This window comes from Chiloscyllium plagiosum, unplaced genomic scaffold (genome assembly GCF_037043375.1).
Source record: "Chiloscyllium plagiosum isolate Xiang-an unplaced genomic scaffold, Cpla_swu_hap1 HiC_scaffold_41, whole genome shotgun sequence".
NCBI classification, from domain to species: Eukaryota; Metazoa; Chordata; class Chondrichthyes; order Orectolobiformes; family Hemiscylliidae; genus Chiloscyllium; species Chiloscyllium plagiosum.
Window position 1 is genome coordinate 16,904,678 of NW_028270179.1, and position 23,795 is coordinate 16,928,472.

Here is a 23,795-nt window from a genome sequence, read left to right on the forward strand (position 1 = left end):
GCCAGAAAGGAGAAGCTTCTTTGAGGCCGCAGGAGAGAAAGGCCAATGTTGCTTACTCTCAGCTATGAAGCTCTGACGACAAAGATACACAAAGCTCTACGCGTTTCACTTTGTGCTTTTCTGTGCCCAGTCAAAAATGTGGGACCCCATCAAGAGCCATCAGTCACTCACTGACCAACACCTAGACTCTGAGATCAAGGACTCTAGTGCGTTGATCATCGAGAACTGAAAGATAATTCCCTTCCATGTCCTTTCATTGAATTTGGCAGAACCCAACGTATGTGTGTTCAAGCAGATTTCGATTAATTTATACATTTCAAAATTAGCTTCAAACCTCCACTTTGGGTTGTGCTATCGGATGGAGCAAGGGGTTACTGGAAGGATTTGTTCCAATAGATATCACTTATGGAGTCTGGCTGTTAGAACTCGACAAAGGTTCTCAGAAGAAACCAAACGAGGCAACCTTGACCATGGATCTTCAATTTGCATCAACCGGAGTCCATCCTGCTCCTTTGCTGATGTTCCGTATTTCTTTCAGCTGGCATTTACTATTTACACACAGAATGACATCAATGCAACAGATCTTGCACATCACTACAGGATGTTGATTGTTTGATCTTGCTGTGCATTTATTTCTTCCACTGCTTCAACAGTGTCACATCGGCAATTTATTGCTGCCCCACGTCACGGTAAGAAAGCTCCACCCTTCATTTCCTTGTAGTCTGTTTTCTCATTTCTCCTGACCTCCCTATTCTCGCATTCACCATCTGTTTGCATCTCTCTTTCTCTCCTTAACTATCGCGATCTCCCTCCATGCCTATCCGTACGTCTGCTCACAGACCTCTCCGTGAATCTCTCTCCCTCTCTCTTTCCTCCCCGTTCCACATCCTTTTCATATCTGTTTTTTGTCAGTGTATCTCTCTTTCTCTTTCCTGAAGATACATGAGTTGGCTTTCTCTCTGTTTTACATTTTTACCTCTTGCACTCTCTGAAAATCCCCCTCTCTCTCTTTCTGTTTCCCTGATGCATCAAAATGCTTTAGATGCTGAAATAGTCAGAGAGTCATCGTGATGTACAGCATGGAAACGGATGCTTCGGTCCACCACTTCCATGCCGATCAGAAATCCCAATCCAATCTAATCCCACCTGCCATCACCCGGCCCATATCAATCGAAACCCTTTCTATTCATATATCTATCCACGTGCCCTTTAAATGTTCCAACTGTACGAGCCACCACCACTTCCTCTGGCAGCTCATTCGATATATAGATATGCCCTCTGCTTGAAAATGTTGTGCCTTAGTTTCTTTTACCCTTTTCCACTTTCAACCTTTCCCTCTACCCTCCAGTTCTAGACTCCCCCATCCCTGGTAAATAGATATTTACCATATCTATACCCATCATGATTTTCTAAACTTCTATACGCCTCCGACTCTTCAGGGGAAACTGCTCCAGCCCATTCAACTCCTCCCCATAGTTCAGAAAACTCCAACCCTGGCAGCATCTTCATACGTCTTTTCTGAACCCTTTCAAGTTCTACAAATTCCTCACCATAGGATGGAGAGCAGAATTGACCGCAATATTCCAAACGAGGCCTAACCAATGTCCTTTAATGCGGCAACATGACCTCCCAACTCCTGTATTCAATACTCTGACCAATAAAGGAAAGCGTACCAAACTGCTTCTTCATCATCCTATCTATCTGCGACTCCAGTTTAAAGGTGCTTTGATCCTGCAGTCCAATGTCTCTTTACTCAGTTACACTCTCTAGGACCTTACCATTAAGTATATAAATCCTGCTAAGTTGTGCTTTCCCGAAATGGAGTACCTCGCATTTATCTTCGTAAAATTCCATCTGCCAATTCTCAGCCCGTTGGCCCATTTGAATTAGATCCCTTTTTAATCTGAGGTAACCTTCTTCGCTGTCCTTTACATCTCCAATTTTGGTTTCATCTGCAAATTTACTAACGATGCCTCTGATGCTTACATCCAAAACATTTACGTAATGGAGGAAGAGTAGTGGACCCAGCACCGATTCCTGTAGTACACCACTAGTGACAGACCTCCAGTTTGAAAAACACAAATCCCCTAACACTCTTTGCCTTCTACCTTTGAGCCAATTATTTATTCATTTATTCCAAGAGATGTAACCTTGCTAATCAATCTCCCATGTGGAACCGTGTCGAACGTCTGACTGAAGTACTTAGAGATCACATCTAATGCTCTCGCCTCATCAATCCTCCTTGTTACTTTTTCAAAAGACACGATTAGGTTTGTTTGACATGGATCCCCATGCTCCAAGTTGTGTTGACTATGACTCCTTGCCTTTCCAAATACTTATGCATGATCTCCGTCATGATTCCCTCAAGCAACTTCCTCACCTTCGACGTCAGGCTCACTGATCTACAGTTTCTTGGCTTATCCTTACCAACTTTCGTAAAGAGTGGAACCGAGTTCGCCAAACTTCAGCTTTTCGGCACTTCACCTGTGACGATCAATGCTATCAATATATCACCAAGAGGCCCACAATCACTTCCCTACTCCACGCAGAGTTCCAGATTACACCTGACATGGTGTTGAGGATTTATCGACTTTTATGCGTTTCAAGGCATCCCAGCAATTCGTCGTCTGGAAAATACATTTTTCAAGATGTCACCTTCCATTTACCTTTATTCTATATCTCCCATATCCTTTTCCACAGCAAATATTGATGCAAAATACTCGTTTAGTGTCTCCCTCATTTTCTCCGCCTCCACACAAATGCTGCCTTGCAGATCTTTGAGTGGCTGTTATTCTCTAAACAGTTACCCTTCTGTAAATGATTCTTTTATTTTATTCACTTCTGGATCTAGCATTTAGCACCATTCCTAATTTACCCTTAAGCAGGTAGCCTTAGTTCCTTCGTGCAATGCTATGTTCCATGTATTGTGCCAGTACGGAGGGAATTCCAAACTTTTGACTCAGCAGTTATGAAGGAACGGCGACACATTTCCATGTCAGGACAGCGAGTGGCTTGGAGGGGAACAGACATGGTGTCATGTTCCCATACATTTGTTGCTTTGTCCTTCGAGATGGAAGTCGTCATTTGTTTGGAATGTGCTGCCTGAAGATCTTGAGAGAATGTAATCCTTTTTGTAATTGATACGCATTACTGCTACTGTGCCTTTCAAGCGGAGGAAGGGGGTACCTGTCGATGAGTTCCCGAAACATTCGTTCTGTTTTCGTCTCGCACCTGGTGCCAGACCTGCAGAGTTATCTAGCAATTGCACTTTTCGGTTTGACGAATGCTTGTTGAATGTGGTCAAAACAATTATTGCAGATGCTGGAAACCATATTCTGGAGAAGAGTCGTGCTGGAAAAGCACAGCAGTTCAGGCAGCATCCGATGAGCAGGAAAATGATCTGGATGAAGGGACTGGGGGCATTCGAGCGAAGTTTGCCGATGATACAAAGTTAGGTGGACAGGCAGGTAGCACTGAGGAAGTGGGGAGACTGCAGAAGGATCTAGACAGTTTGGAGGAGTGGTCCAGGAAATGGCTGATGGAATTCAATGTGAGCAAATGCGAGTTCTTGCACTTTGGAAAAAAGAATAGAAGCATGGATTACTTTCTAAACGGTGAGAAAATTCGTAAAGCCAAAGTACAGAGGAATCTGGGAGTGCTAGTTGAGGATTCTCTAAAGGTAAACATGCAAGTTGAGTCCGTGATTAAGAAAGCGAATGCAATGTTGTTAATTATCTCAAGAGGGTTGGAATATAAAAACACTGATGTTATACTGAGACTTTATAAATCTCTGGTTAGGCCCCATTTGGAGTACTGCGTCCAGTTTTGGTCCCCACACCTCAGGAAGGACATACTGGCACTGGAGCGTGTCCAGCAGAGACTCACACGGATGATCCCTGGAAAGTTACGTCTAACATACGAGGAACGGCTGAGGATCCTGGGATTGTATTTATTGGAGTTTAGAAGATTAAGGGAAGATCTAATAGAAACTTACAAGATAATACATGGCTTGGAGAGGGTGGACGCTAGGAAATTGTTTCCATTAGGCGAGGAGACTAGGACCCGTGGACACAGCCTTAGAATTAGAGGGGGTAAATTCAGAACAGAAATGCGGAGACATTTCTTCAGCCAGAGAGTGGTGGGCCTGTGGAATTCATTGCCACAGAGCGCAGTGGAGGCTGGGACGCTAAATGTCTTCAAGGCAGAAATTGATAAATTCTTGATGTCACAAGGAATTAAGGGTTACGTGGAGAATGCGGGTAAGTGGAGTTGAAATGCCCATCATCCATGATTGAATGGCGGAGTGGCCTCGATGGGCCAAATGGCCTTACTTCCGCTCCTATGTCTTATGGTCTTAAAATCGACGTTTCGGGCAAAAGCTCTTCATCAGGAAAACAGGTAGAGTGCCTGAATTATGGCGAGATAAATGAGAGGAGGGTTGAATGTGGTGTCAGCCAGTCGAACTGACATACCTGTGATTATGTTGACTCTCTGGAGTATTGTTGGAGTTGCACTCATTCAGATCTTTAGAGAGTATTTCATTACTTTCCGAACTTGTGCCTTATCGATGGTAGAACGGCATTAGGAAGTGATTCGGGAGGTGACTTAATCGCTGCAAGATTCCCTTGTAGTGACTCTACTGATTTGGTGACTCCAGTTCAATTTCTGGTCAATGGTATTCTCCCAGGTTTGAATCTGGAGGGAATTCAATGTTGGTAATGCCATTGAATATCAAGGGGCTATGGTTAGTTTAACTCTCAATGGAAAACCCCAAGATGTTGTCGGGTGGGCAGCATTCTGTGACAGTGACATCATTGAACTTCAAAGGACAATGATTCGCTTCACTTTCAATGGTAATCATCAGCATGTTAATTGTCAGGGAATTCGATAATTCGTTGATGGTAATCCCATTGAATGACATGAGGCAATAAGGCGATTTGCTCTCAATGGTAACCCCAGGATGTGGATAGATGGGTTGAGAGGGAAGGGCGGAATCAGGGATGGTAACGCCATTGGCTATCAAAAGGTAGTGATTCTTCAGTGTCTTATTAAGATGGCCATTGCTTGGGAATTGTATGACACCACGGTTCCCTGCCAGTTTTCAGCACAGAGTACTCGTGTAACAGTCATTGCCGGTTTGTTAAATATTTACCCCCGAAGTGAAATTGTCGTGCTGTCAGTCTCGAATCTGTATGACACCCTCCAGTGAAGTTCAAAAGGGTGAGCTGGTGCTGAGTATGCACCAATCACTAATTGTCTGTTTACGGGAACAATGCATCAGCGGTGGATATTCACGGTTCATTCGCTCTTGATAAGATACTGTGATCAATATCATAGGTTCAAAGAATCACAGAGTCATAGAGATGTACAGCATGGAAGCAAATCCTTCGGTACAGATCTTCCGCTGGCAGCACATTCCAAACATGCACCAACTCCATGTGAAAAAAGTCCCTGTTAAATGTTATTACTCTCACATTAAACAAATGCCCACTTGTTTGGACTCCCCATTCTGGACAAAAGGCATGTCTATTCACCCTATCTGTGTCTCTGATGAATTAACAAAAGTTTTTAAGTTCATCCCTCAGCTCCTGACTGTCTAGGAAAAATAGCCCGAGCCGTTTTAACCTCGCACTTTACCTCAAACACTGCAATCCGAGTAACATCCTTGTAAATCTTTTCTGAACCCTTTAAGATTCACAACATTCCTCCGATAATAAGCAGGACGAAATTGCACACTATCTTCCAAACGTGGCCGAGACAATGGCTTGCTCAACCATAACATGACCTCCCAACTGCTATACTTTATGATGCGATGCAGGAATTCCAAACTCAGCCCTGACTATCATATCTATCTGAATTTGCACTCCCAAGGTTCAATCTATTACTTGTTGTGAAACGTTAGGTGTCCGCATGGCAAGTAAAACATACATGGACATACATTTTCTCACACAGACATACGTGTACGCTCACACACAAAGCCCACAATGAGTACAGAGTGGAAACAAGAGAGCAAATTGGAGATGGAGGCGAAGGAAGATGAGAGAAAACTGGAGAAATCAAGGAATACAGTGAATACAGAAGGAGAGATATTATATATTTGGTGAGAAGTGGGGATAGAGGAAATTGAGAAATGTGATGGAGAACGGGAATGATCGGAAATAGAGAGGAACAGTATCGAGATTGAGAGGGTGAGAAAAATGACGAAAACTGGATGATGAGAGAAAACGTCAGAGAGAAAAAGAGAGACAACCGTGAAAAGGGAAGGAGAACAGAAAACCTGTTATCTAAGGCAGGCCAAGGGCATCCCAGAATTCTGAGCAACAGAACTAAATATAAATCACTTTGACTGCTCATGGCAAACAATTTGTACACGGAGAGCTCACACAAACATCCGAATTGTAGTAAGTGCTCATTTTACTACTGACGGGGTAACTACTGGTGCCAAGGTGACAGTGAGAGATCTGTGACTGCATCGCTAGGCGTGGGCCAATCCGTAACAAAAATTAAATTGGGTGGGTAGCTGTTAAATTTTGTCACATGGTGAGCTGAAAGCTTCGCAGCAATGCAGAATGATTCTGATTTCGGTCGATGAAAGCAACAAAGTGGACTGTTCCATTCATATGACCACGGTTGGAGCCCAATCCGCAGAAGCCCTGTGGGACAATACATTATAGAACATAGAACATAGAACATAGAACATAGAACTTGGAACAGTACATCACAGAACAGGCCCTTCAGCCCACGATGTTGTGCCGACACATTGATCCTCATGTGTGCACCCTCAAATTTCTGTGACCATATGCATGTCCAGCAGTCTCTTAAATGTCCCCAATGACCTTGCTTCCACATCTGCTGCTGGCAACGCACTCCATGCTCTCACAACTCTCTGTGTAAAGAACTCGCCTCTGACATCCCCTCTATACTTTTCTCCAAACAACTTAAAACTATGACCCCTCCTGTTAGCCATTTCTTGCCCTGCGAAATAGTCTCTGGCTATAGAACATAGAACGTAGAACATAGAACAATACAGCATAGAACAGGCACTTCGGCACACTATGGTGTGCCGAACATTTGTCCTAGCTTAAGCACCCATCCATGTACCTATCCAATTGCCGCTTAAAGGTCGCCAATGATTCTGACTCTGCCACTCCCAAAGGCAGCGCATTCCATGCCCCCACCACTCTCTGGGTAAAGAACCTACCCCTGACATCCCCGATACTTCCAACCTTCACCTTAAATTTATGTCCCCTTGTAACACTCTGTTGTACCCGGGGAAAAAGTTTCTGACTGTCTATTCTATCTATTCCTCTGATCATCTTATAAACCTTTATCAAGTCAACCCTCATCCTTCGCCGTTCCAATGAGAAAAGGCCTAGCACTCAACCTATCCTCGTATGACCTATTCTCCATTCCAGGCAACATCCTGGTAAATCTTCTCTGCACCATCTCCAAAACTTCCACATCTTCCTAAAGTGAGGCGACCAGAACCGCACACAGTTCTCCAAATGTGGCCTAACCGAGGTCTTGTACAGCTGCACCATCACTTCACGACTCTTGAATTCAATCCCTCTGCTAATGAACGCTAATTCACCATAGGCCTTCTTACAAGCTCTATCCACCTGAGTGGCAACTTTCAAAGATAAACTATCGATTCTATCTATGCCTCTCATTATCTTGTATACCTCAATTCGGTCCCCCCCTCCTCCTTTTCTCCAATGAAAAAAGTCCGAGCTCAGTCAACCTATCTTCATAAGATAAACTCTCCAGTCCAGGCAGCATTCTGGTAAACCTCCTCTGAACCCTCTCCAAAGCATCCACATCTTTTCTATAATAGGGCGACCAGGACTGGACTCAGTATTCCAAGTGCGGTCTAACCAAGGTTTTATACAGCACACGACTCTTAAACTCAATCCCCCTGTTAATGAAAGCCAAAACACCACATGCTTTCTTAACAACCCAGTCCACTTGGGTGCCCATTTTAAGGGATCTATGTACCTGTACACCAAGATGCCTCTGTTCCTCGACACTGCCAAGAATCCTATCCTTAATCCTGAACTCAGCTTTCAAAATCGACCTTCCTAAATGCATCACCTCGCATTTATCCCGGTTGAACGCCATCTGCCAACTCTCAGCCCATCTCTGCATCCTTTAAATGTCTCGCTGCTGCCTACAACAGCCTTCTATACTGTCAATGACACCTCCAAACTTTGTGTCGTCTGTAAACTTGCTGACCCATTCTTCAATCCCCTCATCCACGTCATTAATAAAAATTACAAACAGTAGAGGCCCAAGGACAGAGCCCTGTGGAACACCACTCACCACTGACTTCCAGGCAGAATATTTTAGTTCTACTACCAATTCTGTAACGAGACAGCTACGTTCCCCTGTATCCCATTCCTCCTTACCTTCTGAATGAGGTTACCACGGGAAACTTTATCAAATGCCTTGCTAAAGTCCGTATACACCACATCCACAGGTCGACCCTCATCAACTTTTCTAGTCACATCCTCAAAGAACTCGATAAGCTTTGTGAGGCATGACTGCCACTCACAAAGCCGTGTTGACTGTATTTAATCAAGCCATGCTCTTCCAGATGGTCATAAATCCTATCCCTCAGAATCCTTTGTAACACCTTGCAGACGACAGACGTGAGACTTACTGGTCTGTAATTGCCGGGGATTTCCCTATTTCCTTTCTTGAAGAGAGGAATTACATTTGCCTCTCTCCAATCCTCAGGTACGACTCCAGTGGAGAGCGAGGATGCAAAGATCTTCGCAAGTGGAGTAGCAATTGCATTTCTCGTTTCCCAAAGCAGCCGAGGACAAATCTGGTCCGGGCCTGGCGACTTGTCAGTCTTAATGTTTGACCAAATTTTCAGCACATCAGCTTCCTCTATCTATATCCATTCCAGCATGAACACCTGCTCTTCAAACGTTTCATTCACAACAAAGTTCGTTTCTTTCGTAAAGACAGAAGCAAAAAACTAATTTAGGGCTCCCCTACCTCCTTGGACTCCACACACAAGTTCCCTATGCTATCCCTGATCTGCCCTATTCTTTCTTTGACCATTCTCTTATTCCTCACATAAGTGTAAAATGCCTTTGTGTTCTCCGTAATCCGTTCTGCCAAGCCTTTCTCGTGCCCCCTCCTGGCTTTCCTCAGACCATTTTTGAGCTCATTCCTCGCCTGCCTGTAATCCTCGAGAGCTGAGCTTGACCCCAGCTTCCTCCAACTTATGTAAGCTACCTCCTTCCTCCTTCATTGTGACGAGACGCTCCACCGCTCTCGTCATCCAAGATTCTTTTATCTTACTCCTTCGTGCCTGTCTCAGAGGGACATATTTATTCATCACTCGCTACAGCTGTTCCTTAAATAGTCTGCACATGTCTATAGTGTCTTTACCATGGAACAATTGCTCCCAATCCATGCTTCCTAACTCATGTCTAATCGCTAACTCATGGTTTCCTCTTTCCCAATTAAATATCCTCCCATTTTGCCTAATCCTCTCATTCTCCATAGCTATGTAGAATGTGAGGCAGTTGTGGTCACTATCAGCAAAATTCTCTCCTACCACAAGATCTGATACCTGCCCCGGCTCTTTTCCGAGCACCAAGTCTAGAATGGCCACTCCCCTCGTTTGCCTGTCAACGTACCGAGTTAGGAAACCCTCCTCAACACACCTTACAAAAACTGCACCATTCAAATCTTCTGCTCGAAGGAGGTTCCAATCAATATTGGGAAAGTTAAAGAGACCCATTACAACAACCGTATTACGTCCACACGTTTCCAAAATCGCCCGACCTATGCTTTCTTCCATCTCCCTGCTGCTATTGGGGGGCCTGTAGTAAACCCCTAACGAGGTGACTGCTGCCTTGTTCTTCCTAATTTCCACCCATACTCACTCGGTAGGCAGATCTTCCTCGACAATGGAAGCTTCCATAGCTGTGATACCCTCTCTGATTAGTAGTGCTACATCCCCTCCTCTTTTTTCCCCCTCCCTATTCTTTTTAAATGCTCTAAATCCTTGAAGTTCCAGCAACCATTCCTGCCCCTGAGAAACCCACGTCTGTGTTATGGCCACAGCATTATAGCACCAGGTACTGATCCATGCTCTTAGTTCGTCACTTTTATTCCTGATATTCCTTGCGTTAAAACAAACACACTTATAACTGATTCCTTGGTTCCTTTCCAGGAAACTCCTTCCCACTAGCTGGTTTACCTCTTGCTATTGCCTCATCTGCATCAACTCTCACCTCCGGTATACAGCTCAGGTTCCCACCCCCCTGCCATAGTTGTATAAAACCTCTCGAACTACTCGATTAAACCTTCCACCCAGGACATTGGTCCCCTTCCAGTTCAGATGCAAACCGTCCTTCTTGTACAGGTCCCACCTTCCCCAGAAGGCATCCCAATTGTCTACATATCTGAAGCCCTCCCTAATACACCAGCTACGCAGCCACGTGTTAGGCTGCGCCCGCTCCCTGTTCCTCGCCTTGTTATCTCGTGGCACTGGTAGCAAATTAGAGAACACTACTCTGTTCGTCTTGCTTTGCAGCTTCCATCCTAACACCCTGAAATCACTTTTTATATCCTCAATCCTTTTTCTGGTTCTATCATTAGTGCCACTATGTAACACGATTTCTGGCTGTTCGGTCTCACTTTTTAGAACCTTATACACCCAATCGGTGACGTCCCGGACCCTAGCACCAGGGAGGCAGCATACCTTCCGGGAATCCCGATCCTGACCACAAAATCTCCTGTCGATTCTTTTAACTATCGAGTCCCCTACAACGAATACTTTTCTATTCTTCCCCCTTACATTCTTTGCCACAGTGTCACGCTCAGTGCCAGAGAACTGACTACTATGACTTTCCTCTAGTAGATCATCCCCCCCAGCAGTATCCAAAATGGTATACTTATTGCTGAGGGGAATGTCCACAGGGGATCTCTGCACTGTCTGTCTGTCCCCTTTCCTCCCACTAACTGTAACCCATCTATAATTGTCCTGAGCCTTGGGACTGACCAACTCCCGGTAACTCCTCTCAATTACGACCTCAGCCTCCTGAATGATCCGTAGTTCATCCAGCTCCAGCTCCAATTCCCTAACACGGTTTTCAAGGAGCTAGAGTTGGGTGCATTTCCCGCAGATGTAGCCAGCGGAGACGTGTGCCATGTCTCCCACCTTCCACATTATGGAATCATCTGAAATCTCACATAAAGGGCTCATCCGAGGAGCACAGTGTAAGGTGAGGGAAACAATGCTTTTCATTCTTGCAACCTTGATGCCGCTGGAAACTTTTGTTTCCAACAAAATACATCATATTTTTCTTTTACCGGATACATCTCTGAGTGAAGAGTCTGCTACAATAATGCTTGGCGCGGTGATGTCCATTCAGCCTGTCTAACGTCTACTGACATGTAAGTGAAACATGGTTGAGCAGTGTCGTCGTACCATCAGCAAATCGTAGTCCCAGGATTTGTAAAAAAAAAAATCCTTTCCAGACGGAAAACTATCAATCAGAGTGTTAAGTATTTTCAAAAGATGATTTACACGATCATTTTCAATCGAGTCGCAAAAATGATCTATCCTTAGTCCCCTTGTATCTCCTTCCAACATGTAGCATTTGGGGGATGATTTCCATCAATTCTACACCAAGGATACAACAGTGTGTGTGTGTGTGTGTGTGTGTGTGTGTGTGTGTGTGTGTGTGTGTGTGTGTGTGTGTGTGTGTGTGTGTGTGTGTGTGTGTGTGTGTGTGTGTGTGTGTGTGTGTGTGTGTGTGTGTGTGTGTGTGTGTGTGGTTGCGTGTGGGTGGATGTGCGTTTGTTGGGTTGTATGTGTGAGTGTCGGATGGTGTGGGTTTAATAGGTGTATGCCAATGACTGTGTGTTCTGTATGTGTGGAGTGTGCGGGGGTGCGGTGTGTGTTTGTGTGTGTGGGTGTGTCCGTGAATGGCTGTGGATGAGTGGATGTGAATATGGGTGTGTGTGTAGTTGTGTGTAGGTGAGTGCGTGGATGTGTGTGGGTGTGTGTCATTGGGCGTGGGGGGATGTGTGAATTTGTATTTGTGTGAATTTTGTATTGAGTGTGAGGGATGTGTGTGGGTGTACAGTTGTGTGTCTGTAGGTGTGTGTTTGTGTATGTGTGCATGCGCTTGTGGGTGTTTGTGTGTGGGTGCATCTGGGTAGGTGGATGTGTGTGTGAATGTGTCTGTGTATACATTTGAGTGCATGTGCGTTGGTGTGTGTGGGCGTGTGTGTATGAGTGTCTGTGGGGTGTGTTTGTGCATGTGCGTGGGTGTGTGTGTTTGTGTCTGTGTGCATGTGGGCGTGTTTGAAAGTGTGTGAGAGTGTGTGTGAGTCTGTGCGGGTGTCGATGTTTGAGGGGGCATGTATGTCGGTGTCAGTGTGAGCATATGTGGGTGCGTGTGTGAGTTTGTGTTTGTGATTGCGTGATTGTGTTGGTGTGTGCGTGTGTGAGAGTGGATATGCGTGTGTATGTGGGTACTGGTGTGTGTTTGTGCGAGTTTGTGTTAGCGCGTGTGTGTGTATGTATGGGTGGGTGTGTGTAGCTGTGGGTGGATGTGTGAGGGTGTGTCGTTGCATGAATGTGGATGTGTGTCTATGTATAGGGTGAACGTGTATGTGTGTGTGCGTGTGTGTGTGGCGTTTGTATCTCTGTTTCAGCTTGTGTGCTCATATCCAATCCTTCCCCACCTTTGAGCATTCAGAATGGATCAATAAGACACCGAGAAACAGGAAGAGAACGATTGACAGGCACTATCCTCAATATTTATTGCCAGTATGACAGATGGCAGGGTAATAAGGCTGTAGGAGTCTTGAGTACCAAGCTAAGCTGTGTAAAAATGGAATGCTTGGGAACTGGGAGTGCCATCTCCACGATCCCACCATATCCATGCTATTGAACTTTCACACATGGAAGATGGAGCTTTTAGGTCATCAGCAGATCCAACATCACCAACTCCTTCGCCCGGCATCAATGGGTGCCTCGGTAGCAGTTGGCTCTGATCTTCAGCTCGTCCCCTCGGCAGGTCTGCTCTCGGCACAGGCCTCTCAACACTTCACACGTGGCTCTAGTCTCTGCGAACGAAACCAGCGAGGCCGAGGATTAACCAGGATTCTTCTCAACCCACTCGCACACCACGTCAGAATTACTGATGGTGAAACCTGAACAGCCGGACGTGGGAGCCAATACGGTCATGGGGATCGCACATGTGAGACTTTCGTCTCTGCAAACAAACACCCATGAAAAGTTTTTGACGCTGCATCTTTTTTCTAGGTTTGGACAGAGTGTGGATGTGAGGCATTTGGAGTCTACCACTACGCCCAGAAAATAAACCTCGAAACCTGCTCCACACAGCGCCTGACAAACGTGTGTCTCCGACTTGCTCTGTTGTACAGCTCCAACGCTTATATCAAATTCAATGATTGCTATCTATTCACACAGGCTGTGCCTGAACGGTAGGATATGCCAGCATATGTGGGTGGATGCTAGAGTGTCACAGTGACTTGTGCTGATGCGCAGGAGAAAGAGTTTTTATTTTGTAGTTTTAAAAGCATCAAGGGTGTGGGTTGCAAGTGGGAAATTGACGTTGAGTGAGATGATCACCTTTCAGCATATTGAGGTACGGAATCGGCCGACTCCTGCTCTAAGGTGATATGTTTCTGGTTTTGTGTGTGTGTTTCTCTTTGGCTGTGTGTCTATTTGTTTGTTTCTCTGGTCCACAAAGCCTCAGTGCCAAGCTAGGAAAAGGAAGTATCAGAGAGCGGACTGACAGGGAATGGAGGGTGCCTGGGGCCAGTGGGGCTGTGTTAAATCAGCTAAAGCCAGCAGTCTCCTTTCAATCCGAGAGCCAGACTTTCGATAACCTCCCACCCACATGCCCCCACGCGGTAGCGACTCACCTTGGTCGATGAATTTCCTCCGTGGCTAAAGACCGGCCCGAGACAGAAATAGATCCAGGAGTTCACGCAGGAGGAATAGGAATACTCCCTTCATCCTGTGGTCAGCTCCTCTGAGCCTGGAGAGGGCAGAGCGAATATGACACTGTTTACAAACCTACTTCTATGGGAATGGTCTCTAACAGTCCCATGTCAAGTGGCAAGCGAGAGCCGGGGCCTTCCAACCTGGTAACAGAATGATAGTAGGAACAATCGGATTGTCAATATCGGCAAAGGCTCCCAACGTCTCTCTCTGTCTCTCATTTTGTTTCTGTCTTGTCCTCATACTGTCAATCGTGTTTCTATTTCACTCTCACTATGTCATTCTTATGTCTTTCACTCTCTGTCTTTCTCTCACCTTCTGACTCCCTCTTTTATTGCTCACTGCCTCTGGCTGTCACTCTCTTTTTCTTTCTTACTGTGCCTGTACCTCTGTCTTGCTGTCTCACACCTTCTCATCTTTCTCACTCTGTCATTCTATCTTGCTCTGTTTGTATGTCCCTGTCTTTCTGACTTTCACTCGCTCATTTCTCTCATAATTTCTCTTTTCTCTCATATATCGCTGAATCTTTGTCTTTCACAGTCTCTCTGTCACTCTTGCTTTCACTCCGTCTACATCTATGTTTAGTTCTATATGTATTTCTCATTCTCTCATCTTTTTCACTGTTGCTTCTCACAGTTACTCACACTGACTCAATCACTTTCTCTCAATTCAGTCTCACTTACTATGTAACAATCTGAGTCGCTCCCTTTCACTTACCGCTTCTCACTCTCTCTGCATTCCTTGTATCTTTAACTTTCTGTGCCTGTCATCCTTCCCGTAGTTTCTTACTCTCTCAAACGTTCTGTCTTTCTGTCTCTGTCTGTCGTGCTCTTTGTTTCGCTGTCTGGCTCTCTACAATTCTCTCATTCTCTCATTCCTCTCTTTAATGTCTGTCTGTCTCTCACTTTTTCACTGTTGCTGTCTGGTTTCTTTGTCGACAGCCTTCACACCGATTTGCACTTCTGATTCTGGATTCTGCTCTCACTGATTTTTTTCCAGTAGATTTTCCTATGAAACATTTTCCTTGCTCATACGTCAGGATTATATCCCCTGCTTCACCTTCTTTTCTCCGAAGTGCACGGCCCGTGTTTGAGGGTTCATCTTGGGTGGTGCTGTTCAGTGCCGAGATATTGTGAGAAGCGATTCTGGACATAGTCCGTCCTAATTCCCTGGATCTGACGTATTCTGAATCGAACAGCCCTACAACAAGATGTTTAGAGTGCCCTCCTTCCTTGGAAGGAACTCAGCAGGCTGAATCTGTGATCATTTTAAATCATTAACATGTGTACTCACCCTTCGATAAAACCTGAGCTTGCTCCACCTCACTGCGTCGCATTTCAGAGACTCTGTCGAAATTTCACCACCTTCTTCACTGAGTCAAACTGCTAATCATTTACCCCAATCCCACAGTGCGTCAGAGAAATTACTATTCCAAAGTTTCTGTGCAGAATCTCTATGGTGGAGAAGCAGAATACTGAATAGCGTGGACTGAGTGAATGTTGGGAAGATGTTTCATTGGTAGGAGAGAAGAAGATCCGAGGGCAGACCCTTAGTGAATGGTAGATCGGACCTCGATGGGCTGAATGGCCTAACTTCTGCTCCTATGACTTTTGGCCATTTGGCCGATCGAGTCCACAGGATACTAAGCAGCATTCTGGCCTGTATTTTTGCAGAGTTAATCCACCCAGCCTGCACATCCTTGTCACATTGCGGAGAAACTTCCCATGGCCAGTCCACCTGAGCCTGCACATCTTTGAACTGTGTGAGGAAACAGCAGCAGCCGGAGGAAACCCATGCTGACACAAGGAGAATCTGCAAGTTCGAATCTGACAGTCACCCGTATGCCTGGCTCTGCGAGTCAGCAGTGCTAACCACTGAGTGAAATTGCTACACACATTCCTGGTAGACAGAGATCCAGAGAATATTTCCCACCACAGGAGCAGAAGTAAACCTTTCAGGACATCACATTCTGTTGTGACATTTAATGGGACCACACCTGATCTGACTAACCATTGCTGCACCTTCCCTGTCTTACCCCATTAACCCCCAATTCCCTCACTGTTTAAGAATCACTCTCTCTTTGTCAGTCTTCAATATTTTGAATAACCCAGCATCATCAGCCCTCTGTGGTAAAAAACTAAATTGTTTCACCCACCTCCCAGAGCACGGTCACTCCAATAGTGTGGACCTCTCACAGCACTGACCATCTGATAGTACCATCACCCTCAATGCTGACCATCTGACAGTGCCTATTCACTCAGCACCGACCCTCCAACAATGCCCACTGCCTCATCACTGAACTTCTGACAGTGCCGAGTCGCTCAGCACTCACCTTCCGACCCTCAGTACTGAAACTCCAACAGTGAGGATTTCAGTCAGCAATGACTCTCTCACAGTGTGACACACCTTCAACCTTGATCTTCGAACTGTGCAGCACTCCCAGAGAACTGACCCTCTGGCAGTGCTGCACTCCCTCAGTACTGACACACCGACACTGCAGTGTTCACTCAGCACTGACCCTCCAACAGTGCAACGCTCCCTCAGCACTGACCTTCTGAGAGCGCAATTCTCCTTCAGCGCTGGCCCTCCAACAGTGCAATGTCCCCTCAAAGCTGACCTGCCGATATTTCCACTACCTCAGCACTGAGTTGCTGACTATGCCCAATCACTCACTGCTGACCTTCCGGCATTGCCCACTCCTTAAGCACTCACCCTCCCACAGGGCAGCGCTCTATGAGCACTGACCGCCTTGCAGTACGGGACTTCCTCAGCTCTCCATCTGACAGTGCAAATCTCGCTCAGCATTGACCCTCTGACAGTATGTCACTCCCTCAGATCAGACAGTCCGACAGTGTGACATTTTCTCAGCGCTGGGACTCGAACAGTGTAGCACTCCCTCAGCTCTGACACTCCAACAGTGCAGCACTTCCACAGTGCTGAACCTCTCACAGTGCGCCACTCGCTCAGTACTGACCCTATGACAGTGCAGAGCTGCCTCAGCACTGACCCTTCAACATTGTGGCACGCCCTCAGCAGTTACCGTCCGACTGTGAGCCCTGTAAGCACTGGGCCTCGGACAACGCAGAGTTCCTGCAGCACTATCCCACCAACCGTGGGACACTTTCTCAGCACTGACCCTCTGACAGTGTCAAACTTTTTCAGCGTGGTCCTCCATGACAGTGCCTTCTCCCTCAGCACTGACCGTCTACCAGTACGGCACTTCCTCAGCACTTCATCCGACAATGCAAATCTCCCTCAGCACTGACCCTCTGACAGTGTGGCACTCCTTCAGCTCAGACATTCCGACAGTGTGACACTTCCTCATCGCTGACACTCGAACGGTGCAGCATTCCCTCAACTCTGACACTCCACAATTGCGGCACTTCCTCAGTGCTGAACCTCCCACAGTGCGGCACTCGCTCCACACTGGTCCTATGACAGTGTAAAGCTGCCTCAGCACTGACACTTCAACAGTGCGACACGCCCTCAGCACTGACCGTCCGACTGTGAGCCCTGTGAGAACTGGGCCTCCGGCAACGCGGAGTTCCTTCAGCACTGTCCCACTAACCATGGGACACTTTCTCAGCACTGACCCTCTGACAGTGTCAAACTCGTTCAGCGTGGTCCTCCTGCAGTGCGGCGCTCCCTCAACATTGACGTCCTAATGTACCCACTACCTCAGGGCTGACATTCCAACAGTGCAGCAATTCTTCAGCACTGATCCTCCGATATTTGGGCATTCCCTCAGCAGTGACTTTCCAACAGTGCCCACTGACATAGCGCTGAACCAGAAACCATGTGGCAATTGCTCATTCCTGACCCTGCGATGGTTTGAACTTCCCTCAACGCTGTCACTCTGAAAGTGCGGACACCCTCAGCCCACTGATAGTGCCCACTCACTCAGCGCTCGTAAAATCTCACATTGCCGCAGCACTGACACTCCAACTGTGCGGAGGTCTTCGACAGTATGGCACTCCCACAGCACTGACCCTACAACAATGGGACACTCCCGCCAACAGAGCAGTGCAACCTCAACACTAAATCAATGACAAAGCCGTGCTAGCCATTCACTGACTCGCTGACAGTGGCACACATCTTCAGGACTGATCATCCAACAGTGCGACACACCCTCAGCGCTGGCCCTCTAACATAGCCGAGCTCCCTCAGCCTGACCCTGTGTCAGTGCAGCAAACCCTCAGCACTCAGCCTTGGAAAGCCTTACGTTTCCTCAGCACTGACCTTCCAACAGTGCAGGGCTCTATCAGCATTGATCCTCCCAAGTGCGCGCTCCCATAGCATTGATGCTCGACACTGTTGTGCTCCCTCAGCACTGACCATCCGACCATGCACAACTCGATCAGCACTGACCCTCTGATAGTGGGAGCTCTCTCAGCACTGACCCTCCGACAGTGCAAAACCCCCTCAGCACTGACCATCCAACAGTGCGACGTTCCCTTGTATCTGAACTTCCAACAGTGTGGTGCTCCCATAACGCTAACGCGACAATGGTGCACCTTCCCTCAGCACTTTCCATCCAACAGGGCGCCGCTATCTCAACAGTGACCATCTAACAGTTCCACATTACATCACCACTGCCCCACTGACAGTGGGACACTGCCTCTGCTCTGACTCACTGACAAAGCGGAGCTTGCTGAGCACTGACCCTCCAATAGTGCCCCATTTTCTTGTCACTGACCCTGCGACAATGATGCGGAGCTCCATCATTGCTGACCCTCCGACAGTGTAGCATTTTATCAGCACTGACACTCCATCAGTTAAGAGCTCCCTCACCACTGACACGCCAATGGTGTTGCGCTTCCTCAGGACTGATCTTCTGACAGCGCGGCGCTGCCTCAGCACTGACCCACCAACAATGCAGCACTCCCTCTGCATTGATCTTCCTCCAGCGCGGCACATACTCAGCCCTGACCAAGTAAAGGTGCTGCGCTTCCGCAGCACTGATCCTGTGACAGCGTGAGGCTCCCTGAGCGCTGACCAATCAACAGTGCAGCATTTCCTCAGCACTGGTCTTCCAACAGTGCCCACTCCCACAACATTGATCCGGCGACAGAGCAGCGCACCCTCAGCACTGACCAGCTGATAGTGGGACTCTGCCTCAGCACTGACCGTCTGATAGTGGGACTCTGCCACAGCACTGATCGTCTGGCCATGCAGAGCTCCATCAGCACTTCCTCTTATAGTGCGGGACCTCATCAGCAATGACGATCAGCACTGATCCTCCAACATTGCCCACTCCCTCAGCAATGATCCTATCACAGTGCTGCACTCACAGCACTCTCCTGTCCTTCCCCAGCACTGACCATACAATGGTGCTGTGCTCGCACAGCACTGAATCTCTGACGATGTGGAGATCCTTCAGCACTAACATTCCAATAGTACAGAGTTGCCTCAGCACTGTCTCTTCGGCATTGTGGGACTCACTCAGTCCTTACTCTCTGACAGTGAGACATTTCCTCAACACTGACCATCCAACAGTGGGACATCCCCTCAGCACTGACTTCCGAGAGTGAGGCACTTCCTCAGTACTGACCGTCTGAAAGTTCTCACTTCCCCTGTGCTAAACGGCCGAAAGAGCCCACACCCATACCTATGACTGCTCAAGTGTGTCCACTCACACAACACTGACCATACAACAGTGCTGCTCTTCCTCAGCAATGACGCTCCGACAGTGTGGAGAGCGCACTGCACGGACCTACCAACAGTTCCCGCCTTCCTCAGCACTGACCCTAGGACAGTGCCACTGTCCCTCAACCCTGGCAATCAGAAAATGAAGAGTTTGCTCGCTACTGCGATTTCGACAGTGTAACACTCTCTCAGCACTGACCCTCGAACGCTGCGGCAATCATTCAGGACTGATCCACGGACAGTGCGGCACTTCCTATGCACTTAGCCACTGACAGTGCGCCACACTCTCTGCACTAACCCACCATCAGTGCAGCGCCCGCTCAGCTCTCTTCTTCTGGCATTGTAGCACGCCATCAGCACTGACCCTCTGTGAGTGCCACAGTTCCACAGCACTGACCCTCCAACAACTTGAAGCTCCATCAGCACTGAACCTCCGACAGAACCGCAGTCCCTCAGCACTGATGCTCCAACTGTAGGATACTCCTTCAGTGCTCACCCTCCGACAATGCTGATTCCGTCACCGCTGCTACACTGACAGTGTGGACCTCCCTCGGCACTGATCTTCAGACTGTGCAGCACTCCTTCAACACTGATTTTCCCACAGTGCGGCACTCCCTCAGCAATTACCCTCCATCAGAGAGGCATTCCCTCAGGCTGACCATTTAAAAGTGCCACACCCACTCAGAACTGACCATCCAACGGCGCTCCCTCAGCACTGACCTTCAGACCTTGCGGCGCTCCCTTAGCACAGATGGTCAACAGGGTGGCATCCCCTTCGGGCTGTCGCTTTGAGAATGACACACTCCCTCAGCATGAACTCTCTCAAAGTGTCTACTCCCTGAACAGTGATACTCCGACAGTGCAGAGAACCCTCAGCACTGAGTATCAGACCATGTGGCACTCACATAACATGTGACAATGCCGCACTGAACATCTGACAGAGTGGCAGTACTGACTTTTCGACAGCGTGGTATTCGCTCTGCTCTGAACTTCCGTCAGTGTGGCACTCCGCCATTACCAGTTCCCTCAGTACTGACCCTCTGAGAGTATGGCACTCCCTCCACACTGACCGTCGTGCGAAATCCTTCCAAACTGACCTTCTGAATGTTCATGCTCTTTCAGCACTTACCCTCCGACAGTGTGGCATTCCCCCTGCACTGACCCGCCGACAGTGCGGAGATCCCACAGCACTGCGTTTCTAACAGTGTGGCACTCCCTTCACACTGAGTGTCCAACATTGAATCAGCCCCTTAACACTGACTCTCCGTCAGTGCGTCACACACATAACACTGACCTCTGAACATGCGGCTCTCCCTCAGCACTGACCCCCCAAAAGTGCTGCACTCCCTCAGCACTGAAGTTCTGACAGTGCCCATTCCTTCGGCACGGACCCTCCGACAGTGCAGCACCCAGTCAGCACTGACCCTCGGCAGTGCGGATCTCCCTCAGTGCTGACCCTCAAGCAGTGACCACAGTGATCACTCTACCAGCACTGACCATCCAATAGTGCCCACTGTATTAGCGTTGACCCTCTACAGTGTGACACTACCTCAGCGCTAAGCCTCCCGCAGCGCTGTCCATCCAATACTTGCTGCTCCCTCAGCAGTGTCCCTCCATCAATGCCCACTTTCTCAGCACTGACCCTCCGACAGCGCTGTGCTCCCATAGCACTAACTGTCCGACAGTGCACTGCTCCTGCAGTACTAACCTTACAATAAGACACTATATCTGAGCACTGACCCTCCAACAGCACACTCTGCCTCACCACTGACCTCTGACTGAGCCCACATCCTCAGCACTGACACACCGACAGTGCCGTAATGCGCAGCAGTGGCCATCCGACAGAGCCTCCTTCCCCAGCATTGAGCCTCTAAGAGAGATTACTTCCTTAACACTGAGTGTCTGACAGAACCGTTTGTGTCTGCACTGACCCTCGAATAGAGCCCTCTTCCGCAGCACTGTCCCTCTGACAGTCCCGACTGCCTAAGCATTGATTGTCCAACAGTGCACAGATGCCTAAACACTGATCTCTGACAGGATTGGAACATCCAGACATCGTGATGATTTTCTCCAGCCTGTGATTCCAGCTGGAGTTGAACATGCTAAGCAATGTGTGAACATGGCATTTTGTCATGTAGCGATGGGACTGTGATTGTAACTAAGTACGAGCTACAAAAAATCAATATGCATCCCCATTCTCGGTCATTCCCCTTCCACTACCCTCCCCCCACGCTCCCTAAATCCTAGTCAATGTGAGCACACCCTGATCGTAGTGAGCAATGAGAGACAGACACAACCAGTGATCAATGCAGTGAATTTTATTTCCTTGTTTCAGAAAACAGTGGGTCATAATATTATCATGTCTACGTGATTGAGCTGAAACAGAATTTCAGAATGGGCAGACAGCATCAGTTGAACCTCAGTCATCCCGCGCCCTGTGACACATTTGGTTTTCCCTTCATCAGCTTTTCCAACAGCAGTACTTGTTACCGGCACATATCCCATTGAGAGTAGTCTCACTGTTGTCACACGGCCTTTGTTTACAAGTTGCACCCAAACTCATACAATCGCTGAAGAAACCTGTGAAACAGAAAACGCCTTTCATCATTATCAACAGTCAGTGCTGTAAGTAGGGTGCAACCCAGAGTGGAGTGTAGTTTCACACAGGGACAGGGAAAGAAGAGCTATCCAAAGTGCTCAAAGTCTGTTCTAACCGATACTGAGAACACAACTGTGCACTGTGCTAATGTGTGGTGCAATTGAGTGACATCGAGAGCAGAATTGTGCATAATGATTTAGTGTGGTGTAACTGAGAAATACAGATCGCAGAATTGTGAACTGTTGTTTACATTTGCTGCAGTTGAGTGACATTGAGAGCAGAATTCATCACTGCGCATTTTATGTGGTACAACTGAGAAATGTTGAAAGAAGATTTGTGTACTGTACATTAAATGTGGTGTTAGCGAGGGACAATGAGAGGATAATTGTTCATGGTGTTTTCTGTATGGTGTACCTGAGAGATATGGAGAACAGAATTGTGCACGGTTCTTTATATGTGGTGTAATGGATAAATATTGAGAGCAGAATTGTGCACTGTGTTTGAGGTACGGTAAAAGTGAGGGATACCGAGAGCAGAATTGTGGAGCTTGTTTAAGGATATCAGCACTGACACATAAAGTGGCGATGTACCGTTATGCCAATTGGAAACCAACTTTTCAATCGGCTGAATAAGAAGATTTAGTGTGGAGACGGGGTGACTGTTAAGTGAGATGTGATAATCCATCTGCTATTGCGACTTCTCAAAGGATGAAACTTTCTATCTAAACTATGAAATTGCATCTTCCCAACAATTCTTGTGCTGGAAGAAAGCTATTTGACTTTTTTGAAATGTCCATGTTCTTCGTGTTAATTGTATACTTGGAACCTCTTCTGAATACATCCACGAATAAGCCTCAATGATGACAGAAACAAAACAATTTGGCGCCTCTGGCCTAACAAGCTGGTTTTCAGTCTGGGACCTTAGCTTTTCCTGTATGACCCACAAGCCGGGATCATTTTAATTTGTAGATCAGAGCGGTGCACAGTTCTAGGAGTTGGTCAAACAATTGGAAGCAAAATTCTGAGAGAACATACCAACTCATGTTGGAGCTGGGATGTCAAGAAATCTGCCATGGTGTCTTACGGGACCATGTGAAAGAAACTCTGGCACCGGGCATCAGGCATTGCATAAACAGTATTTTGTTTCTAGAAAAGGCTTAAAGGGAGAGGGATAGAGACCGAGAAATAGACAGCGAGAGAAAGAGAGAGAGGGAGGGAGAGATAGGAGGAGAGAGGCAGACAGATAGAGAAGCAGAGACAGAGATAGTGACAGCAGAATGATAGAGATTGAGATAGACAGAAAGAGAGAGAGAAAATGCAGATACGCAGAGACAGAGCTAAGGATAGTGATGGAGGGAAAGAGAGATCATAAAGTGTAGTAGAGACAGAGACAGGGGTAGAGATAGAAATGAAGAGACAAATGGAGATAGAAAGACAGAGAAAGACGGAGATAGAGAGAGAAAAAACGAGTGCGAGAGAGACAGAGTTGAAGGGGACAGTTTCAAGGAGATTTGAGGATGAAGTTTTTATTGTACTAGCCCCCTCT

At 47.2% G+C, this 23,795-nt stretch overlaps 1 protein-coding gene across 1 annotated transcript; it reads right to left on the reverse strand.

The window, feature by feature from the left end:
• Nucleotides 1–6,533: 6,533 nt before the first annotated feature.
• Nucleotides 6,534–15,158, reverse strand: LOC148138168 (uncharacterized). Its single transcript, XM_087981865.1, has 4 exons — nt 14,911–15,158; nt 14,085–14,148; nt 10,280–11,122; nt 6,534–6,653 (listed from the first exon to the last, which is right to left on the reverse strand). Exons 1-4 carry the CDS (start codon nt 15,156–15,158, stop codon nt 6,534–6,536), a joined length of 1,275 nt encoding a protein of 424 aa, XP_087837991.1.
• Nucleotides 15,159–23,795: the final 8,637 nt, after the last annotated feature.